This window comes from Schistocerca serialis, chromosome 2 (genome assembly GCF_023864345.2).
Source record: "Schistocerca serialis cubense isolate TAMUIC-IGC-003099 chromosome 2, iqSchSeri2.2, whole genome shotgun sequence".
NCBI lineage: Eukaryota > Metazoa > Arthropoda > Insecta > Orthoptera > Acrididae > Schistocerca > Schistocerca serialis.
Window position 1 is genome coordinate 815,970,824 of NC_064639.1, and position 21,168 is coordinate 815,991,991.

The window sequence follows — 21,168 nt, forward strand, 5'->3', positions numbered from 1 at the left end:
AGAGGGCCTGAATACTAGTGCCAGTGAAATGTTGAATGAGAGCAGGATGGACAACTGGTGAGAGCAGATGAATGCATAAGAAGTCCATGCTGACAACTGTCTCAGTGATGTCTAAGTGCAATGCAGGATGCATGAAAGGTGCACAGTGTGGCCAGTGGCACCATGGACCACGATTTCTGAGTCATTTACTGAATGGAGCTGTAAAATCCTTGTTGAACTGAACATCAATGTGCTGATCTATGGCAGAGAGCTTTTGTCTGATCCTATGCCTATCTAGAAGTATTGGTGCATCAAGAGGTCAAGCACAAAGAGGGATACATACATGGATGTTGTCATAGTGATGTGCAGGCTGGCAGTGTGTGAAAGCCATAGGCTTCTTGTTTCATCTGCGAGGGCCGGCACACTTACATTGGCCTGCTGGTAGTGTTTAGATAATACCAGGGCTCACGACAGTTATGGCTGGTGCTGCTAAATTGGCTGTGAGACTAGGAAGCATCAGTCAAGGGGTGGGATTGTACCTAGTGCATTGTTGTCAACAGGTGGATGCTGGGTGTCCACGCCGTGACAGGTTGCCAACAACTCTTTGTGAGTGGCCGTGGGAGTTTGCCAGGCTTGGGTGTATTTCTAGTATGACTAGGCTGTTATTTATCCTTATCATTGATTTATCCAAATCACTGAAGACATGTGATCTGCCAGCAACTATCAATCTCAAAAGAGGGCTGACTCATGGACAATCATTGTGAGTTGTAGGTCAGTCAGTAACTTCATTAGACAAAGGGTCCACAATAAGGGTCTACTATGTCATGTCTGACATAAGAGACACATCAATGGTTGCATGGAGTTGGCACCAAAATTGTAATGGTGTGCCTCCCTGGAGTTGTTGCTCATGGCAAGTTGCTGTTCTGGAGTGCATGAAAGTCTCTATAATAGGATGGCTTTCACTGCCTCATATTTGTTCTTATGTGTTGGGATCAGAATAATGTCACTAACAAATTTAGCCTGCACTGCTAGGTGGCAGAGTAGGTGCCAGTAATTGCCGTCGTTATCAGAAATTCCAAAAGTCTCAAAAAAACATTTCATGGTTGTGAACCATAATGGTCACTGAGTGGCACTGAATGGCAGTGGTTTTAAATGTGTGCCTGACTGCTGCAATGAGAATGGTAAGTGAGTAGTCACACCGGTTGATGCGTTATGCAATATCGGCACCGGATCTGCACAGTGCACAGCTAGTGATGGTCGAATGGGTAGCGGTTGCTTGACTCCAACGTGTGGCACAGAGGATGCAGAAGAAGTGAACACAGATTTGTATACAGCTTGTGGCCTCTGCTGAATGGAGGCAGAGCTGGATGCAGTATTATCTTCAAAGCCTAATAGCAGTTTCAGAGCAGGTGGCATTGATGAGGCATGACAAGGCTAGTGTTAGCAACAGAAGTGCACACTGTTGAATGCTGCACTCAGTTTTAATCATACGACTTGTTGTTGTTGTGGTCTCCAGTCCTGAGACTGGTTTGATGCAGCTCTCCATGCTACTCTATCCTGTCCAAGCTTCTTCATCTCCCAGTACCTACTGCAACCTACATCCTTCTGAATCTGCTTAGTGTATTCATCTCTTGGTCTCCCTCTACGATTTTTACCCTCCACAGTGCCCTCCAATGTTAAATTTGTGATCCCTTGATGCCTCAAAACATGTCCTACCAACCGATCCCTTCTTCTAGTCAAGTTGTGCCACAAACTTCTCTTCTCCCCAATCCTATTCAATACCTCCTCATTAGTTACGTGATCTACCCACCTTATCTTCAGCATTCTTCCGTAGCACCACATTTCGAAAGCTTCTATTCTCTTCTTGTCCAAACTAGTTATCGTCCATGTTTCACTTCCATACATGGCTACACTCCATACAAATACTTTCAGAAACGACTTCCTGACACTTAAATCTATACTCGATGTTAACAAATTTCTCTTCTTGAGAAACACTTTCCTTGCCATTGCCAGTCTACATTTTATATCCTCTCTACTTCGACCATCATCAGTTATTTTACTCGCTAAATAGCAAAACTCCTTTACTACTTGAAGTGTCTCATTTCCTAATCTAATTCCCTCAGCATCACCCGACTTAATTTGACTACATTCCATTATCCTCGTTTTGCTTTTGTTGATGTTCATCTTATATCCTCCTTTCAAGACACTGTCCATTCCGTTCAACTGCTCTTCCAAGTCCTTTGCTGTCTCTGACAGAATTACGATGTCATCGGTGAACCTCAAAGTTTTTACTTCTTGTCCATGAATTTTAATACCTACTCCGAATTTTTCTTTTGTTTCCTTTACTGCTTGCTCAATATACAGATTGAATAACATTGGGGAGAGGCTACAACCCTGTCTCACTCCTTTCCCAACCACTGCTTCCCTTTCATGCCCCTCGACTCTTATAACTGCCATCTGGTTTCTGTACAAACAATCATAGGACTGGCCAATGGAAAACATTGCCCTTCCTGCACTGCAATCCTTGAGCTGTTGTCTGCAGAAATCAGTACAGTGAACAAATTGGTGTGAAATGGCCACATTGTTACAACACAATAGTCCAGACCAGGTTGTTTAGAATGTCAAACATGTGTGTTCTGCAGTAGATGCTAGGTCTCCAATGTGGAACTATCACACTACAGGTCAGTAGGATACCACCAGTAATACATCATACATTATGCTATATAACACTTAAGTAGCAGGAGATACCTCTAAAACATCCATACAAAGACATCATCTGCTATGCAGGCCCATTCACTGTTTGTCAACATCCTTCCTGTCTGCCCCATCAGAAGAAAATTTGCAGAAGACACCAACACTCTGATATGAGGGAGAGCTATGTACAAACCAGAGAATGTGTGAGTTGTTTCCTCTGTGGCATAGACGTCCAGTATCCCAGTGATATAAAGAAATGTAGAAACTCAACATATGTCATTAATTTTACACACCACGATACATGAACGTCTTACAATCACAGTTACTCAGTCCAGACTAATTGTTTTGGGTGCAGACATTTCACTCTGCACTGATATCTCTCGCCAGAAACAGTCTTTGGGGCAATGTCTCCACAGATCAAAGTACAAATGTCACACATCACTGACTGGTTCTCAACAGACACTCTTACCATAAATGCAGAAAAAACAGTAAAACAGTAACTATGCATTTATGTACTGTGTAATCCCTATCATAAGGTTATCTGATAAACAATTAGAGCCTTCCATTCACCCCTCCCCCCCTCCCTGGTTCCATGACTGGCACTTTTGTGAGACACAACTGGATACTTCCATAAGGGGCTCCTGTGCGAGGTCAGTTGATTAGCTGTGCCATGACCACCACTTTTTGAGACACAACCAGATTATTTCATAATGGGCTGCTGTGTGCGATAAGATGACCAGCTGTGCCATGGTTGGCTGTTTTGTGAGACGTGATTGAATTATTTCACAACGGACTGCTGTTTTTGTGAGACACAACCAGCTCATTTCATAATGGGCTGCTGTGCAAGTTCAGACAACCAGCTGTGCTATGGCTACCACTTTTGTGAGATACAACCAGGTCATTTCATATTGGGCTGCTGTGTGAGATGACCAGCTGTGACATGGCTGGCACTTTTGTGAGATATGACCAGATCATTTCATACTAGGCTGCTGTGCGAGATCAGATGACCAGTTGTGCCATGGCAGGTACTACTGTGCAACATGACCGTATCATTTCTTGTGGCTTCAAGTGCTGTGGATGCTGTTGGGAGTATAGCACTGATTGAAATTGGTGGTTCTTGATTGGAGATAGCTTAAAGGCAATAGGGAGTGAGTCATGGAGGAAGGCATAAGGGCTGGTCATAGCACGAAGTTGAGGGGGCTAATTGCACTTCCTTGTCTGCTGGAGACTGTGATCTATTGGCTGTGTGCAACAGCCACCACATTGTTGGGCTCACAGCAATTTTGACGGTCCTGGCAGTCATTGGGAAGAAGTCTGTTAGCTGGTCTGTCTGTGAGACATGTGACAACACCACCAGGAAGTCCACTATTTTGGCAAGCAAAAAGTGTGGATCAGTATTGTAGTTATGGGTGTAGTCATAGAATGCTCATGCTTGGCTTCTGTAGAGAGGTGATCATCAATCAATTTTACTGACACTTCTTCAAGCTGAAAATCTTCAACATCAAGGGTGATATCTGCTGGTTGTTCTGGCAAAGAGCTAGTGGCAGGTGCATTGCCTGAGGTATTGTTGGAGATGACTTGTGTAGTCCAAGAAGTGGAGTATGTATGTGGACTTTAGTTTGTTGATAGACACTGTTGTTATCTTGTTGTTTAAGTCAATAACAAATGTGCCACTATGCGAATGCAGTGCCCAAAATGGTCCATTATCAGGTGGCTGCGGTGCTGACCATACACTATCTTCTCAAATCATTACATAGTCACAGTCAGTGAGTCCTTTATGAATGAAAGGAATCTGTAGTGTTTTTGCTGATGTAGGAGGCACACATAAGTTCCATATATGGCTTTTGACCCCCTGTACCATACCCAAAGGATCAGATGATTTGTGTGTGGTTGTAGGCAGCAAAAACTCTACTGTCAATGTCAGTGTCTCCCTTTTATATCATTCTCATGTGCTGTGCAGACTCCGAGGAGCATCCATGGGAGGACCTCCATCCATTCACCTCTGTGGCTTGTGACTGCGGTTTTCAGTGTTCAGTGCCACTGTTCCACAAGGACATTGCTTTGGGGGTGATAAGATGTGAAATGATGGTGAGCAACTCTGCACAAGTTGCACAACATTTCAAAAAGTAAAGACTCAAACTGGTGGCCCTGATACATTGTCACAGGGCAGCCAAATCAGGTGATCCACTTTGTCAAAAAAGAGTGGGCTATGGACTCCACTGTAATATTAGCAATCAGGATGGCCACTTATATCCTTCCGATTCTAGTAAGAATTCCAGCAGATTGTGGTGCACATGTTGAAACCGCCCACATGGAATTTCGAGAAAGCCGAGGTGAGTCTGCATTGCCAGCAAACTTTACTGCATTGACAGTCTAGGCACACCCTTGTCCATTCCCTAAAATTGCACTTAATTTCCACTAACAATCTGAGTTGTTGGCCATATGCCTGAGTGTACAAGATTATGAAGTACATCAAAAATTATGTGTTGCATTGACAAAGGTACAGGGTTATTACAAATGATTGAAGTGATTTCACAGCTCTACAATAACTTTATTATTTGAGATATTTTCACAATGCTTTGCACACACATACAAAAACTCAAAAAGTTTTTTTAGGCATTCACAAATACCCAATATGTGCCGCTTTAGTGATTCGGCAGACATCAAGCCGATAATCAAGTTCCACCCACACTCGGCGCAGCATGTCCCCATCAATGAGTTCGAAAGCATCGTTGATGCGAGCTCGCAGTTCTGACACGTTTCTTGGTAGAGGAGGTTTAAACACTGAATCTTTCACATAACCCCACAGAAAGAAATTGCATGGGGTTGAGTTGGGAGAGCATGGAGGCCATGACATGAATTGCTGATCATGATCTCCACCACGACCGATCCATCGGTTTTCCAATCTCCTGTTTAAGAAATGCCGAACATCATGATGGAAGTGCAGTGGAGCACCATCCTGTTGAAAGATGAAGTTGGCGCTGTTGGTCTCCAGTTGTGGCATGAGCCAATTTTCCAGCATGTCCAGATACACGTGTCCTGCAATGTTTTTTTCGCAGAAGAAAAAGGGGCCATAAACTTTAAACCTTGAGATTGCACAAAACACGTTAACTTTTGATGAATTGCGAATTTGCTGCACAAATGCGTGAGGATTCTCTACTGCCCAGATTCGCACATTGTGTCTGTTCACTTCACCATTAAGAAAAAATGTTGCTTCATCACTGAAAACAAGTTTCGCACTGAACACATCCTCTTCCATGAGCTGTTGCAACCGCGCCGAAAATTCAAAGCGTTTGACTTTGTCATCGGGTGTCAGGGCTTGTAGCAATTGTAAACGTTAAGGCTTCTGCTTTAGCCTTTTCCGTAAGATTTTCCAAACCGTCGGCTGTGGTACGTTTAGCTCCCTGCTTGCTTTATTCGTCGACTTCCGCGGGCTACGCGTGAAACTTGCCCGCACGTGTTAAACCGTTTCTTCGCTCACTGCAGGCTGACCCGTTGATTTCCCCTTACAGAGGCATCCAGAAGCTTTAAACTGTGCATACCATCGCCGAATGGAGTTAGCAGTTGGTGGATCTTTGTTGAACTTCGTCCTGAAGTGTCGTTGCACTGTTATGACTGACTGATGTGAGTGCATTTCAAGCACGACATACGCTTTCTCAGCTCCTGTCGCCATTTTGTCTCACTGTGATCTTGAGTGCTCTGGCGGCAGAAACCTGAAGTGCGGCTTCAGCCGAACAAAACTTTATGAGTTTTTCTACGTATCTGTAGTGTGTCGTGACCATATGTCAATGAATGGAGCTACAGTGAATTTACGAAATCGCTTCAATCATTTGTAATAGCCCTGTATAATAAGCCGAAAATGGGGTTGCAAAACATCTCAGCATACAATTACACTGTTTCCTGGGATTGGTCTGTATTCAATCTTGAGGTTAATTGATGCATCCATGAGCACTGTACAAATCATCTGATTGTGTTCCTGTTCCTCTGCAACTTTGAAGTCAGAGGTGAGGGAGATGGTGCTGACTCATGACAAGTATTCTGCGCTGATGTTCCATTCCTCATCAAGGTGATGGATATCTGTAAGTACTGTGTGACCAGATTATGGTGTCGAAACAGTGTAGTGTTGAACATAGATGATGGGTGTCGAATGGTGTCCACCAGAGGTTTATGTTCTGCATAGGTAATCACATGATGAGAACGGTGTACAGCCTTGGCAGCTGCAAGAGGTTCACCATCAAATGCCAACAATTTTGTCTGCAAGGCTGTAAGATTTCTGGAGAAAAATCATAGAGGTTGTGTATTGCCTGCTACTTCCTGCTGGAGGATGGCACCTATAGCTGTGTCGTTTGCATTCATCATAATTGTAAACTATGCATGCATCCAGTAATGGATCTGCCAGAGCAACTGCATCTGCCAGGCATTCCTTCGCATGGGCAAATGTTGCTTGCACTGCAGGTGTCCATAATAGTTTATGCTTGCCTTGCATGTGAGGACCCTCAAGGCCATTGTCAGTGGTGCTTCAACCTGTGCAGCACATGGAAGATAATGTCTATAAAAACTTAGAATTCCCCAGAATTGTCAAAGGTCATGATATGAGTGAGGAGGTGGCAGCTGCCAAACCAGTGGAGCATGGTCTGCTGTGGGCTTAATCCCCCCCCCACATTGAGTGTATGTCCAAGAAACGTGACATCGTTTTTACATAACTGTGAATTGTCTGTGTCACAGAGGGCAGTGATAATGCATTCAAGGTGAACTTCATGGCTCTTATGACTGTGGGAAAAATTATAATGTCATCTGAATATGTGTAGCAGCAGTCCAGTTTATACAATACCCTATCAATGAACTGTTGCTAGTTCTGCACCACAGTTTTGAGGCTATACAGCATCACTAGAAGCTCAAATAAGCTGATTAGCATGATGATGGCAGTTTTAACAACATAGTCTGGATGAATAGGGATCTGGTTGTATGCCCTTTTACAATCAATCACAGGAAAAAACATTTTCCCTGCGAGTGCATGGGTAAAGTTCTGTATGTTTGATAAAGGGTAACTGTTGTAAATAGTGTATGAGTGAAGCGTTCTAAAATCTACACACAGTTGCATAGAACTGTCTTCCTTAGCTACTAATTTAATGGGAGATGCCCACAAGCTGTATGATGGCTGTATGATGCCCATGTGCAACATCTCTTAGTAATATCAATGCACTTTTAGTACTACCAACGAGGAAAAGGGGCGAGGAACTTTATTGCCATTTAAGGAATGCAAATTTCATTAATTGCTGTTGACTTTTAATGACAATATGCTATGTACATAGATATTGATTTGAAAGTAGGGTCCTGAATTTGAAAATACTGAATGTGACATTCACTGGGGGAGGGACATCTACTCCTAAAACAAATTTTTTGGTTAACTTCAACTGAAAACATTTCAATTGAATCAAATGCGGGTTCTTGGTGAAACATTATAAATTAACTAAACAAACACTGTTTTTTCTCCTTTGTTTCACAAATTTTTATTATGATTACTGCACAACCTAAGTTTTGGGTTATAAGCTCATTTTCAAATACATTACTGATTCCAAAGGTGATAAAGCAAAAATAAACCTGATGATGAGGCAAAGATAAACATCTCAACTTCTTAATGTATCAATCCATGGCTTAATGAAAAATTATTTCAGTGACCATTTTTTGACAAATTACATATGGAATTACACAGTTCAGTAATTACACTAAGATGACTAAACATACCTAGGAATAAAGTTATGCATCAGCCTAGAACTTTTTACCTACTTGTGGATTTACACCCAAAGTTTTACTTCTAACTAGGAGTTATGATATCATCTGAAAGAGGTGAATAATTGCATTGGATTTGATCATTTAATAATAGTTGTTGGGATATACACATCTGTTTTGTGTAAGACTTCTACATCTGTTATGTCTTTGTCATTTTTGTTAAGGCAATGTTCCACAAAGGGAGAATCAGGCTTCTTCAATCTCCAGTTTCTATGATGTTCTTTAAGTCTGGTAAAGGTTGACCACCCAGTCTGTCCAATGTAGCAAGACTTACACTCCCAGCATATGATCTTATAAAACTCACTTTTTGTGATGGCTGGTTGCTTGTCTTTTTGCATTGAACAAGCAACTACTTATTGCCTGAGGGATATATAAAAGCACCAAGAAACCCTTTGCCTTCAAAATGTTACTTTTCCTGCTTGATATTTTCTTTTTAAAAGGTAATTTTCTTTTCCAGTTTTTGAAGGAGTAGTTCAGGAAATACGATTTCAGGTTGGATTTTTAATGTGCATGCCACCTGTCAGACATTTTATGTCATTGTGCAAGAACTGGAAAAGACATGCTGCACATGCCCTTTAAGAGAAAAAATGTCAGACAGGATACGTAACATTTTGAAGGTAAAGAGTTTCTCGGTGTTTTCCTATGTCCTTCAGACAATTCACTGCAAAAGACAAGCAACCAGCTATCACAAAAAGTGGAGTTTATAACGTCATATGCTGGGAGTGTCAATCTTACTATGTTGGACAGATTGGGAGGTCAATCTGTGCCTGGCTTAAACATCATAGGAGCTTGGAACAGAAGAAGTCTAATTCTGCCTTTGCAGAACACTGCTGCAACAAAAACCACGAATAAATAATACATGCAGATGTCTTACACACAGACAAAAAGGAGAAAAACTCAGGCAGTTAAGGTTTCTAGAAATTAAAAAACAGATGTGCATATCCCCACACTTATTGTTAAATGAGAAAACCAATTAAATTATTTACTTCTTTTGGATGACATCACAATGCCTAGGTAGAAGTAAAACTTTGAGCCACAATCCATGAGTAGATAATTTTACATTATTTACATATCTACATCTACAAATATATTCCACTAGCCACCAAGCAGTGTGTGGTGGAGGGTACTACTCATGCCAAAGTCATATTCCCCCCCCCCCCCCCCTCCCCGCTGTTCCACTCGTGGCTCGAGCGACGGAAAAACGACTGTTGGAACACCTCAGTACAAGCTCCAATTTCCCTCATCTTTGAATGGTGATCGTTGTGTGATTTGAAAGTTGGTGGTAATAATAGATGCTCTACAACCTCAGTGCAGATCAGATTTTGGAATTTAGGGAGCAGCACATACCATTCCATTCAGTGCATCGTCTATCTGCGAGTGTATCCCACTTCAAATTTTGTAAGAGCGTTGTAACACCGTCGCAATGGCTAAATATACCAGTCACGAATCTTGTCGCTCTTCTTTGGATCTTCTCAATCTCTTGAATCAGACTCAACTGGTAAGGGTCCCATACAGAATAACAATACTCTAAGACTGGACGAACTAAGGCATTGTATGCAATTTCCTTTGTTGAAGGGCTGCATTGTTTCAGGAGTCTACCAATAAACCAAAATCTAGAGTTCACCTTACCTGTTACCTGTGTAATCTGAGCGTTCCATTTGAGATCATTTCAAATAGTCACACCCAGATACTTGACGGATGTTACTGCTTCCAAAGACTGGGCATGTATTTTGTACTCGTACATTAATGGGGATTTTCACTTTGTTGTACACAGTAGGTTACACTTACTAATATTGAGAGAGAACTCCCAGTCATTACATCAAGCATTTATTTTCTGCAAATCCTCATTGATTTGTTCACAACTTTCATGGGATACTACTTCCCTGTAGAATACAGCATCATTGGCGAACAGTCTAATGCTGCTGTCAACATCATCAACCAGATCATTAATGTAAATCATAAAAAGCAGTGGGCCTATTACGCTGCCCTGTTGCACACCTGATGTTATGCTTGTTTCTGTTGAAGTCTCCCCATTCAGGACGGTATACTGCTCTCTGTCTGTTAGAAAACTTTCTATCCAACCACATATGTCATTGGATAGACCGTAAGCGCACACTTTTTGGAGCAAGCGACAGTGTGGAACTGAGTCGATGACTTCTGGAAGTCGATGAATATGGCATCAACCTGGGAGCCAGTATCTAAAGCCTGTTGTATATCATGCACAAAGAGGGCCAGCTGTATCTCGCATGACCGCTGTTTCCTAAAACAGTGCTGGTTTCTGCAGATGAGCTTCTCAGAGTCTAGAAAGGTCATTATGTCTGAACACAAAATATGTTCCATGATTCTACAAAAAATCAATGTCAGTGAAATTGGCCAGTAATTATGTGCATCCGATTTTCTACCCTTTTTATTGATTGCTATGACCGGGGCCTTCTTCCAGTCCTGTGGAACTTTTTGCTGTTTCAATTATCTCTGATAGATGATGGATAAGAATGGGGCTATATTTGTAGCATACTCAACATAAAATCCTACGAGGATATGGTCTGGGCCAGATGCATTCCTGGCATCTAAGGCTCTTAACTGTTTTACAATCCTAGATACATTAAACATTATGTCAGCCATCCTTGCATTTGTTCAATAATTGAAAGGGGGAATGGTGCTGTAGTCCTCTACTGTAAATAAGTTTTTGAAAGCAAGGTTTACAATTTCGGCCTTTTGTTTATCATCATCTGTTACATTACCCATACTGTCAGCAAGAGAAGTCATTGAATTATTTGTAGTGTTCACAGATTTCATGTATGACCAAAGTTTTTTGGGGTTACTTTTAGAATATGCAGATAAAATATTGCTTTCAAATTCATTAAAAGAATCTCCCATTGACCTTTTGACAACTGCTTTCATTTTGCATAATTTCTGTTTGTCAGCAGGGCAGTGATTACGTTTAAAATGACTGTGCAAAATTCTCTGCTTTCTCAGCAACTTCCTAATATGTTTGTTGAACCAAGGTGGGTCCTTTCCCTCCCCTATATTTTTGTTAGGCACATATTTCTCTAGCATGTGGTGGACAATACGTTTAAATTCTGACCAAAGATGCTTGATATCTTTGTGCCCCATGGTGAATGCTTGGAGCTGACTATGAAGATATTCATTAACGACACTTTTATTTGCTTTCCCAAACAAGGAAACTCTATGCTGTTTCTTTTTTTTTTTTTTTTTTTTTTTTTTTTTTTTTTTTTTTTTTTTTTTTTTTTTGCAACTTCCACTGACATAGAACCCACAATGACATTATGGTCACTAATACCTTCTTCTAGAATAAATTCCTCAAAAAAGATCATGTCCGTTTGTCACCAAGATATGTAATATGTTCCCATCTTGAGTTGGTTTTCTAACCAACTGCTCAAGGTTGTATGTTGAGAATGCTTCCAGATTAACTTCCAACAAGTCTTTGCTTCTGCCCCCTGTGATAAACGTGAAATTTTCCCAGTCAATGGACACAAGATTAAAGTCTCCACCTATAACTAATGGATAATTTGGATATTTATTTCCTATGTACTCAAGACTTTCTCTGGAACTTCCTGCGACATTTGTTGTGGGTGCTGGTGGTCTATAAAAACATCCTAATACAATGGCCACTCCTTGTCTGATTGACACCTTTATCCAGACTATTTGACAGTCCACCCCAGTATCGATCTCAATTGCATTTAAACAGCTTTTTACTGCAATGAACACACCACCTCCCATAGCATCAGTCCTACCCTTCCTAAACATTGTCCAATCCGAGTTCAAAATTTCACTGTTATTTATGTCTGGTTTCAACCAGCTTTCAGTAGCTAATACAATACTGGCATTACTACAGTTTATTTCAGAGAGTAACTTGGGAATCTTGTTACAGACACTTCGACAATTTACTAACATGAGATTTAGCACATTTAAATCCTTTGGAATGAGCTGTTTAGGTCAACTAACAATTTTCACAGTTGGCACACCTAAATCAGTGTCATGAACTGGTAATTTTTCAGGCCAGCAGTTTGTTTCCCATGGGGAGGAACCTAATCTAAAAAACCTATGTGCACACCACAAGTACTGTGCTACCCATGTAGCTGCTTCCTGTGTGTAGCACACCCCTGATCTATCGAGGGGCATCCTACAACCTTCCACCCCATAGCATAGGTTGAGGAATCTACAACCATTTTTGTCACAGAGTCAACATAGCCTCTGGTTTACATTCTCCACTTGACTCCAAACAAGATGACCTTGGGCCACCCTGAGTACGATGCTGCAAATTGTCAGCCAAGGATCAATACCTTAAGATGTTGAGATGTTTATCTTGGACTGATCATCATGTTTATCTTTGCTTTATCATCTTTGGAATCAGTAATGTACTTCAGAACGGGCTTATAACCCAAAGCATAGGTTGTGCAGTAAACATAATAAAATTTGTGAAACAAGGGTGAGGGGTGAGGAGGGGGGAGAAAAGCAATGTTTGTTAAGTTAATTTAACTGAAAAATTTAAAATATTTATGGAATTTGGTAAAAGAAGTCACTGAAAACAATAAATATTTTTTTTTAAATTTAAAATGACTGACTTTATTATAAAAATTTTTAATGTGGGTATAAGTAACCCCCCCCCCCATCCCAATTGGTATTGTGAGAGGGTTAAAACACAAAAAATTGCTTCTAAAATGCATCTTTTAAATAAATTGTACTATGACATTGAGTTAGTTGCATGTTTTTCATGTAATTTGAACAGTTATTTTGTCAACGTGATATGGAATGAGGCAGTTCATAGGATATTTGCGCATGATTAGTGTTAACATTTTTTAACATATTACTTTTAAGTTCTGCTCATGCAAATACACTTAAAAACAAGTTTTTTACAGGCTACCTGTTTTTATATAGAAATTAGTCCATCGAAGAGAAGTAATTGTTCAGAAGAAATGATTTCAGGTTAGATTTAAAATTTGCATGCTACCTGTCAAACATTTAATGTCATGGGGAAAACTATCAAAGATGTTTGTTGCTGCATGTTGAACCCTTCCTACGCCACTGACAGCTTTAATAATGGGCAATAAAGGTCCCTTTTCCCTCTAGTGTTGTAGGTATAGACCTCATCCACTGTTCTGAAATTATGGTGGATGATTTATGACGAGTTTCTTTAGTGTGGCACAACTAAAACACCTAGCTCCTTGAAGAGGTTTCTACATAGCATTTGTGGATGAACACCACAGATTATGTGGTGAATCACTCCAGAAAATTATTTCATAAGATATTATTGTGCGGAAATATCAAAAATATGTCTGGAAGTTAATTCATTTGTTTCCAGTATTAGCAGTTATACAAAGAACAAAAGCAGTTGGAGTTAACTGTTTGAGAAGATCCTTCTGGTTCAAGGTTTTGACAATATGTACACCCAAAAATTTGGAGCATCCTAACCTATATACTTACTCCTGTTTACATGTTACATCAATTGTTAGTATGACCCTACTCTCTTGTACAGTGCTGGGCATAGAGCTTTTTTTTCCAAAATTTTGGGGAACTCCTATATACTGACTCCTGTTCATGTACTACATCAACTGTTAGTATGACTGTGTTGTACAGTAATGGATATAGAGCTTTTTCTTTTTTTTTAATTTAGGGACAGTCCATTTTCTGGGAACCACTTAATAATTCTTTGGAAAACATCATTCACAGTCTCTTTTGTTGCTTTCTGACTAATGGGATTTATTATAATACTAGTATCATCTGCAAAAGGTGGACAGTGACTTGAAAGGTGCAGCGCATCATGGAGACAGGCTGGTGGGAGCAGAATTATGCAATGGGAGATGTTCTCATGTGTGGGACCTGTGGTAGTAATCAATGAATCAATGACACGCTGACAGCTGTGAACCACCTGCATCCCTTCATCCTTGATGTCTGTCCCGATGGCAATGTCATCTTTCAGCAGTATAATTGTCCATGCCTTGGAGCCAGAATTATGCTACAGTGGTTTAAGGAGCATTATAGTGGACTCACATTATTGTCTCAATGATCAAATTCTCCTCATGCAAATCCTTTGTATCCCATTTGGGTTGCTATTGGGTGCCATTACCATGTACACAAATCAGTGGCCCATTATTTATGTGAATTACTTGACCTGCGCATGGACATCTGCTGCCACATACCTCCAGAAGCCTATCAAGAAACTGATGGATTCTGAATATGCAGAATCAGTGATGCATTTCATTCAAAAGATGGACAAACAAGCTATTAAGCAGGTGGTCATTACGTTTCAGCTCATTAGTGTATTTATACCATGACCTATTGAAATACATTTACACTTCACATTTACACAGACCTCTGGACACTGAAGCCATTTGCAAGTTAAGTAAATAATTAACAATATGTGTGAAGATACCCCTCTTGAATTTTATACACTGATCAGCCAGAACATTATGACCACTTATCTAATAGCTGGTACGTCCACCTTCGGCACTGATACCAGCAGCAACGCAGCATGGCATGGAAAGCAATAAGGCCTTGGTAGGTAACTTTAGGGAGTTGGCACCACATCTGCAGACACAAGTAACCTAGTTCCCATAGATTCCATGGAGGGAAAAGATGATTTCTCATGCCATGCTCAGTCACATCTCAGATGTGTTCGATCGGTTTCAGATCTGGTGAGTTGGGAGGCCAGCACATCAATTGGAACTCACCACTTTGTTCCTTGAACCACTCCATCACACTGCTTGTCTTGTGATATGGTGCAGTATCTTGTTGAAAAATGTCACTGCCATCGGGAACGTGATCATTGTGAAGTGATGTATGTGGTCTGCAACCAGAGGACGATACTCCTTGGCTGTCATGGCACCTTACATGAGCTCCACTGGACTCATGGAGGCCCTCATGAATGTTTCCCAGAGCATAATGGAGCTGCTGCCAGCTTGTCTCCATCCTGCAGTGCAGGTGTCAAGGAGCATCCTCCTATTGGCATGACAAAGAATTTATCAGAATTCATCAGACCACACAACACTCAGCCACTGCATCAATGACCAGTGCTGTTGATCACATGCCTCTCCTGTTTTACCAGTCTGCCCACCCTACAATGTCCAACTTCTGTAGTGAGGGGTGACCACGAACCTCATGACATCTGGATGTGGTTTCACCTTGGTTTTGCCATGTGTGGAAGACACTCACCACAGCACTCCTGCAACACCCAACAAATCATGTAGTTTCTGAAATGTTCATGTCGAGCCTCTGGACCATCACAATCTGCTCATGATCAACCTTAGATAGATCATGTGCCTTCCCCATTCTACACATGGACAGTACCCTCTCTGATACTATATGTATCATGCATGTGTCTGACTAGCAGTCATTCCTCACCAAATAATTCTGCAATCACCTGGATGGGTTTATATTGATACCTGATTGGTGATCATAATATTCTGCCTGATCAGTGCAAATAAACACTGCTACCAAAGTGATCATCACACATGTGCAATGACATCAAAGTTTAAAAATTTCAATATAAATAATAATGGGAGGAACTTTACAGCATCCAACTTTTACATTATGTTGCAACTCTTTCTTTTTCAATGATAATCTACATGAAAATGGTGCTAGTCTCTAACCTCAGATATTTAACTTCTTTATCCCAGTGGTTATGTGGTGTTCTGAAACACACAGAACATGAATCCCTTCAGAATTTTACACATATTCTAGGCATACGAGAATCTCATCTATCTTGTTTTCAGTCCCTGATTTTCTGATGACACAAATTAATTTTATTATTCTGGAAACTGTTACATATATTAAAGCGTTTTTTCGCTCTAATTTCTTTCAGGAATCTCTGTCTGCAACCCCATTACAACCTAAAAAATGTGCCCCTTTGGCTGCAGTAATCACAGGGATTTTGTCTTTTGTTTTTATAATCTCCTTAACACTTTCTACAAGATGCTCAGCTAATCTTTCCTTCCCCCTCCCAACCAAGTGCAGGCCGTGATTTGTGCATCCCCATTGCCCAATTGCAGCAACAGGCATGGCACACATATTAGACTTCATTTCAGTCAACAGCAAGCCACTCAGCTCTTTGTTAACAAGGCTAACAGCCTTGTTAAGACAGGGCTGGTTATGGTGCCGTGAAACCTCCGCGAACCCACAAGCGTGAGTGTCGTTGCTGCTCCTATACTCTGCAGGTCACCTTTCATGTTATATTCTAAGTTTCTATTTAGGCTGAATATATACTGTACTAAATACTAGAGAAGCAAGCGGCTTCTGTAGTCTGAATGAGTTCCTCCAGAATCTTTCAGTCAGTAACACAATCGATATTAGTGTATATCATAAAATTATAAATACCTTTTAATTTTCAAATTTGTGTCTTTTATAGAAAAGCTAAAGTTGTAAACTAAGGTCACGAATGTGTCGCAAAACTATAAACATCCATTTGCTTTTTTAACTGTATTAATTGTTGTAAATTCATAAGAAGATTATCATGATGTAGTGTAAATTTGTGTTTTCTGTACAAGGATGATGTTGTAAACTATGATCAACACAAAGATGTAAGCGTGGTAAACATCATTCTTCTTTTTTAACCAGAATAATTATTACAAGTTCTTAGCATCAGTATACTTATCCATGCATGCATATTCTTGTGAGATTTGATCACAGTCTGAATTGAAAGAAAAAAGGGTGGGAAGGGAGAGAAAGAGAGAGATGTTGATGATGGTCAAAAAGAACATTTGTAGACAAAGGGTGAGCAGATGGCAAATTGCAGAATTCTTATTCATGTTTTCATTCATTCACACATCATGTTGCATAAATCATATCAAGAAGGAGGGCCTTCAATATAGTGAATTATAATGGCTCGTATTATTTTTTTTTCTTCCTTCATTCTTTTCTTTTTACACATGTAAGCTATTGAGTATATAAAACCAATGGTAAAGTAGCAAGTTATATTGTGCCAGAGATAATGTTTTGATACAAAAAAAGAGAAGAGAAACATTCTTCAACTGATTAATTTCTGTATCTTCACCTGTTTGTTTCTATAAGTCATAGCAGGCAGATGTATGACTAGCTCAGCCATCCCAGTACTGTTTAAAAATGTGGATTCCAACCATATGTGAAAAAGTGTTATAGAAGTTAGTCCGCAGCTCGTGGTCTCGCGGTAGCGTTCTCGCTTCCCGAGCACGGGGTCCCGGGTTCGATTCCCGGCGGGGTCAGGAATTTTCACCTGCCTCGAGATGACTGGGTGTTGTGTCTTCATCATCATCATCCATCCCCATTACGGTCGGAGGAAGGCAATGGCAAACCACCTCCACTAGGACCTTGCCTAGTACGGCGGTGCGGGTCTCCTGCATCGTCCCCTACGCTCTGTTACGGAGTATGGGACTTCATCATCATCATCAGAAGTTATTAGGAAGGCAAGTTTAATCACATATATATTTGCATCAGTCACATCCATCTGTTCATCATTTCGTCTGCACTGACAATCCTGCATCAGGAGGTTCAAAACAAGACACGAGGAATTTTGAGGAGCAGCGATATTGTATCAGCATTGTCATAACCAGCTCTATGCACAATGGAACTAGTGAGGAGAAGTTTGTAACTTTACATGATGAATATTGATCTTAAATGTATTGACACTGAAGGTCTGTTTATATTAGTACCAAATAATGAGAACCCAGCATATGTGTACCTTCCAGTTTCTTTCAATTATTCTTTCCAATAATTTTTTTTATTATTTAATAAGCAATTATTAATTAGTACCTATTATTTTGTCCCTCCAATCATATGACACTATTCAGAATGAATGTGTAGAATGAGTCAAAGATGCCATGGTAATATAGTACCATCTAAAATCAAGGAATACAGAATGTGCAACAGGAAACAATAAAATATGATGGATAAGGTAGACTTATAATTGGAAATAAATATGCAGTTTAATGGAAAGAATACAGTCAACTAATATTTTTCAGAGAAAAAAAAATTCCTTGAGAGATCAATATAATAAAGGATACCAGTCAAGTTGTCATAATAAGAAATACAGTCTCTGATGTGAATGCTGTATACTGCCAATCAGTCTCCAAGCAAGGAAGACAGCTTTATGAACACTGCTGACAGTGTGCATTTTGCAAGTTTTGTTAACTTTCTTTAACTCTTCACACTATTTAAACATAACTTGTGGTTTAGTGATAATTTATGAGAAGAAAAATTTGTAGTAAGCATTGTCCCAGTAGATGAAAAGTTTTTCTACAACAGATTGCTTAAAAAAATGTTTATAACCTATGGATGGGAGAGATATGCATTACCACCAAAGGCTGGATTAGTGGTAAGTCTGAATGTAGCTCACCTCAATGAAATCTTGTTTTTCTATTTCATCTTCAGGCCCACTGTCTTCTTCTGCACTTTTATCTCTGATCTCAGAATTCATAAGTTTAGTGAAATCCAGGCCAGACACCTGAAGCTCAGAATAACTGCCTTTTGCTTGAACCACACCCTGAAAATAATAACAGATAATTCCTTTTCTCAGCTAGCTCATGTTGCAAACAGTTCCTCTCCCGCCCCCCCCCCCCCTCCCTCCCCCTCAACGAGGCACAGGCACAGACAGGTTTAAGCTGTCACATCATTTTACAGGTTCTGAAATGGCACATATTAATGAAAAGGAAGTAATATTTCTCAAGGCAATTAAAGTAATTACTTATAATGTAACAATAATCCATCAAAATTGAGGACATCCTTTAACACACAGGTTTCTTCTAACATTGCAGCTACCTTTGGGTCCAGGATTCTGTGAGAATGTTTTGAAACAGAAAATTAAAGTTTAAAGTCTCACTGATGGTGAAGTCATAATAGACAGACCACAAGCTCAGATAGGGGAAGGATTGGGAAATAAACTGGCCATGTCCTTTCAAGGGGAACCATCCCAACCTTAGCTGCATTGCCCCTGATGATTTATCGACAGACAGTATTGAGTGAAAGTATGTTAACAATCCCACCTGCAGATCTACATAATATATATTTCAATATATATAGATATATAAATTTATATATTGAAATTGTAGATAAAGTAATTCAGCATGGATTTGAATCCCACTGCTGATGAAAGTGAATCCACTACTTTAACTTGAGCTACCTATGAAACAGAAATTAATCAATGAGAAGGTCACTGTAATGTCCATTTCAGAACCAGAAACGATTCATCAAGTTTACATCTTTATACAGCAAACTTTCAATTATCCAAGTTCATGCTGACCTGAAGCTACATGGATATGTGTGGAGATAAACTGGCCTACATCAAATGAAATTGTGTATGCAAAATTCTACGCATCCAGATGGATTAAACACTGAGGTGGGCACCAGATTATGAGAAGTTAAAGAAAATGTTCACTTCAGACTGATTTAGAAATCTTCCTCATTATGTTGATCTACACGTGGGATTGTTAAAATACTTTCACTCAATACTGTCTGTCGATAAATCATCAGGGGCAATGCAGCTAAGGTCAGAAAACCATTTATTAGACAGAGGCATGCAGTAAGAATATTGTGTACAGATGGTAACCAAACATCATGCTAAGGCCTCTTCAGGGATACTGTAATTATTATACACATACTAATATGATTAATTCCTGATACTATTATGTAATTAATTCTATTATGTAATTAATAATAATGTTAAATTTAGGATGAATGGTTAAATCACAATACTAGAAGTAAAAATAATTTCCACAGAGACTGTGGATTCCTATGACTAGAGCTCAGAATGAAATTTCATATTTTGGTACAAAAGTCTTTAACAGGTTGTCAGCAGGGATCAGGCAGAAACTGGAAATAACCAAATATTTAAAAATAAAGTAAAAGAGTACTTTATTGGGCACTCCTACAATTTATCAAACTATTTGGGCTCAGGGATATAGACTCCAGTTAATACTAATGTTTACATCAAACAGGTTTTAACTTTTATAGCTTTTATAGAGTACGCAGTTGACAGTATTCTCTGAATGATTATGAAGTAACAGATAAAAACAGCTGAACAGATTAAGAAGATCACTGGTTTTTTCAAACAAATACTCTTTTCCTTTACATATAAAAAGTAATCAAGAAATAATTCTCATCATTATTGGTGTGAGTAAACATATGCTATCATTACTGCTTGTTAGTATTGTTGTATATAGGCAATAGGCCACACTTGTCCACTGCCAGTCTTAACCAAGCATGGTTGCTTTCCATCACCTCCCAATGTCCAAGATAGGCATCAAATATTACTACATTGTGCTGTGTATGAACAGTAAGTTTATACATCGTTTTTTCCAGGCTCCACCAAGGGGCACAAGCTATGAATCAAAACAACAAATGCATCAGAAAACTGGCAGTGCTGCTATCAAAGAACAAACACCATTTACACATCATGTGGAAACAAATGTACTTCTGCCAGCTGGGTACATAAGGTCAGACACAGTCTCCAAAGGTCAGTATCAGTTCCAGTTCTAGTTACAGTACAGTTCAGTTGCCCTTACAGTCCATTTATTGGAAGTCACTGAGACATGCCAGGACACTGCCCTCTGCTTCACACTGTCATCGTGCCTATGCTACTCCACTGGCACAGTCCTTCTTTGGACCCTGCCCTACGGCCATATGGGATGACACTTCCCATGGATCTCTTATCAAGACAGTAAACTTTGTGTTTGTTATTTCAAGTGAACATTAATGATCTTTCAATTTTTGTTTTTG

The 21,168-nt window shown here is 39.9% G+C and overlaps 1 protein-coding gene across 3 annotated transcripts in view; it reads right to left on the reverse strand.

Annotated features, from left to right (window-relative positions):
• LOC126458056 (probable multidrug resistance-associated protein lethal(2)03659) overlaps positions 1-21,168 on the reverse strand; it is a 475,280-nt gene that overhangs the window by 176,164 nt on the left and 277,948 nt on the right. For all 3 annotated transcript variants that reach the window (XR_007585566.1, XM_050094853.1, XM_050094854.1), the window contains one exon: positions 18,791-18,937. Coding sequence is in view for 2 of the 3 variants with exons in the window: in XM_050094853.1 (XP_049950810.1) it covers positions 18,791-18,937 (147 nt within the window). In the remaining variant the exon portion in view is untranslated. The remainder of the gene's footprint in view (positions 1-18,790; positions 18,938-21,168) is intronic.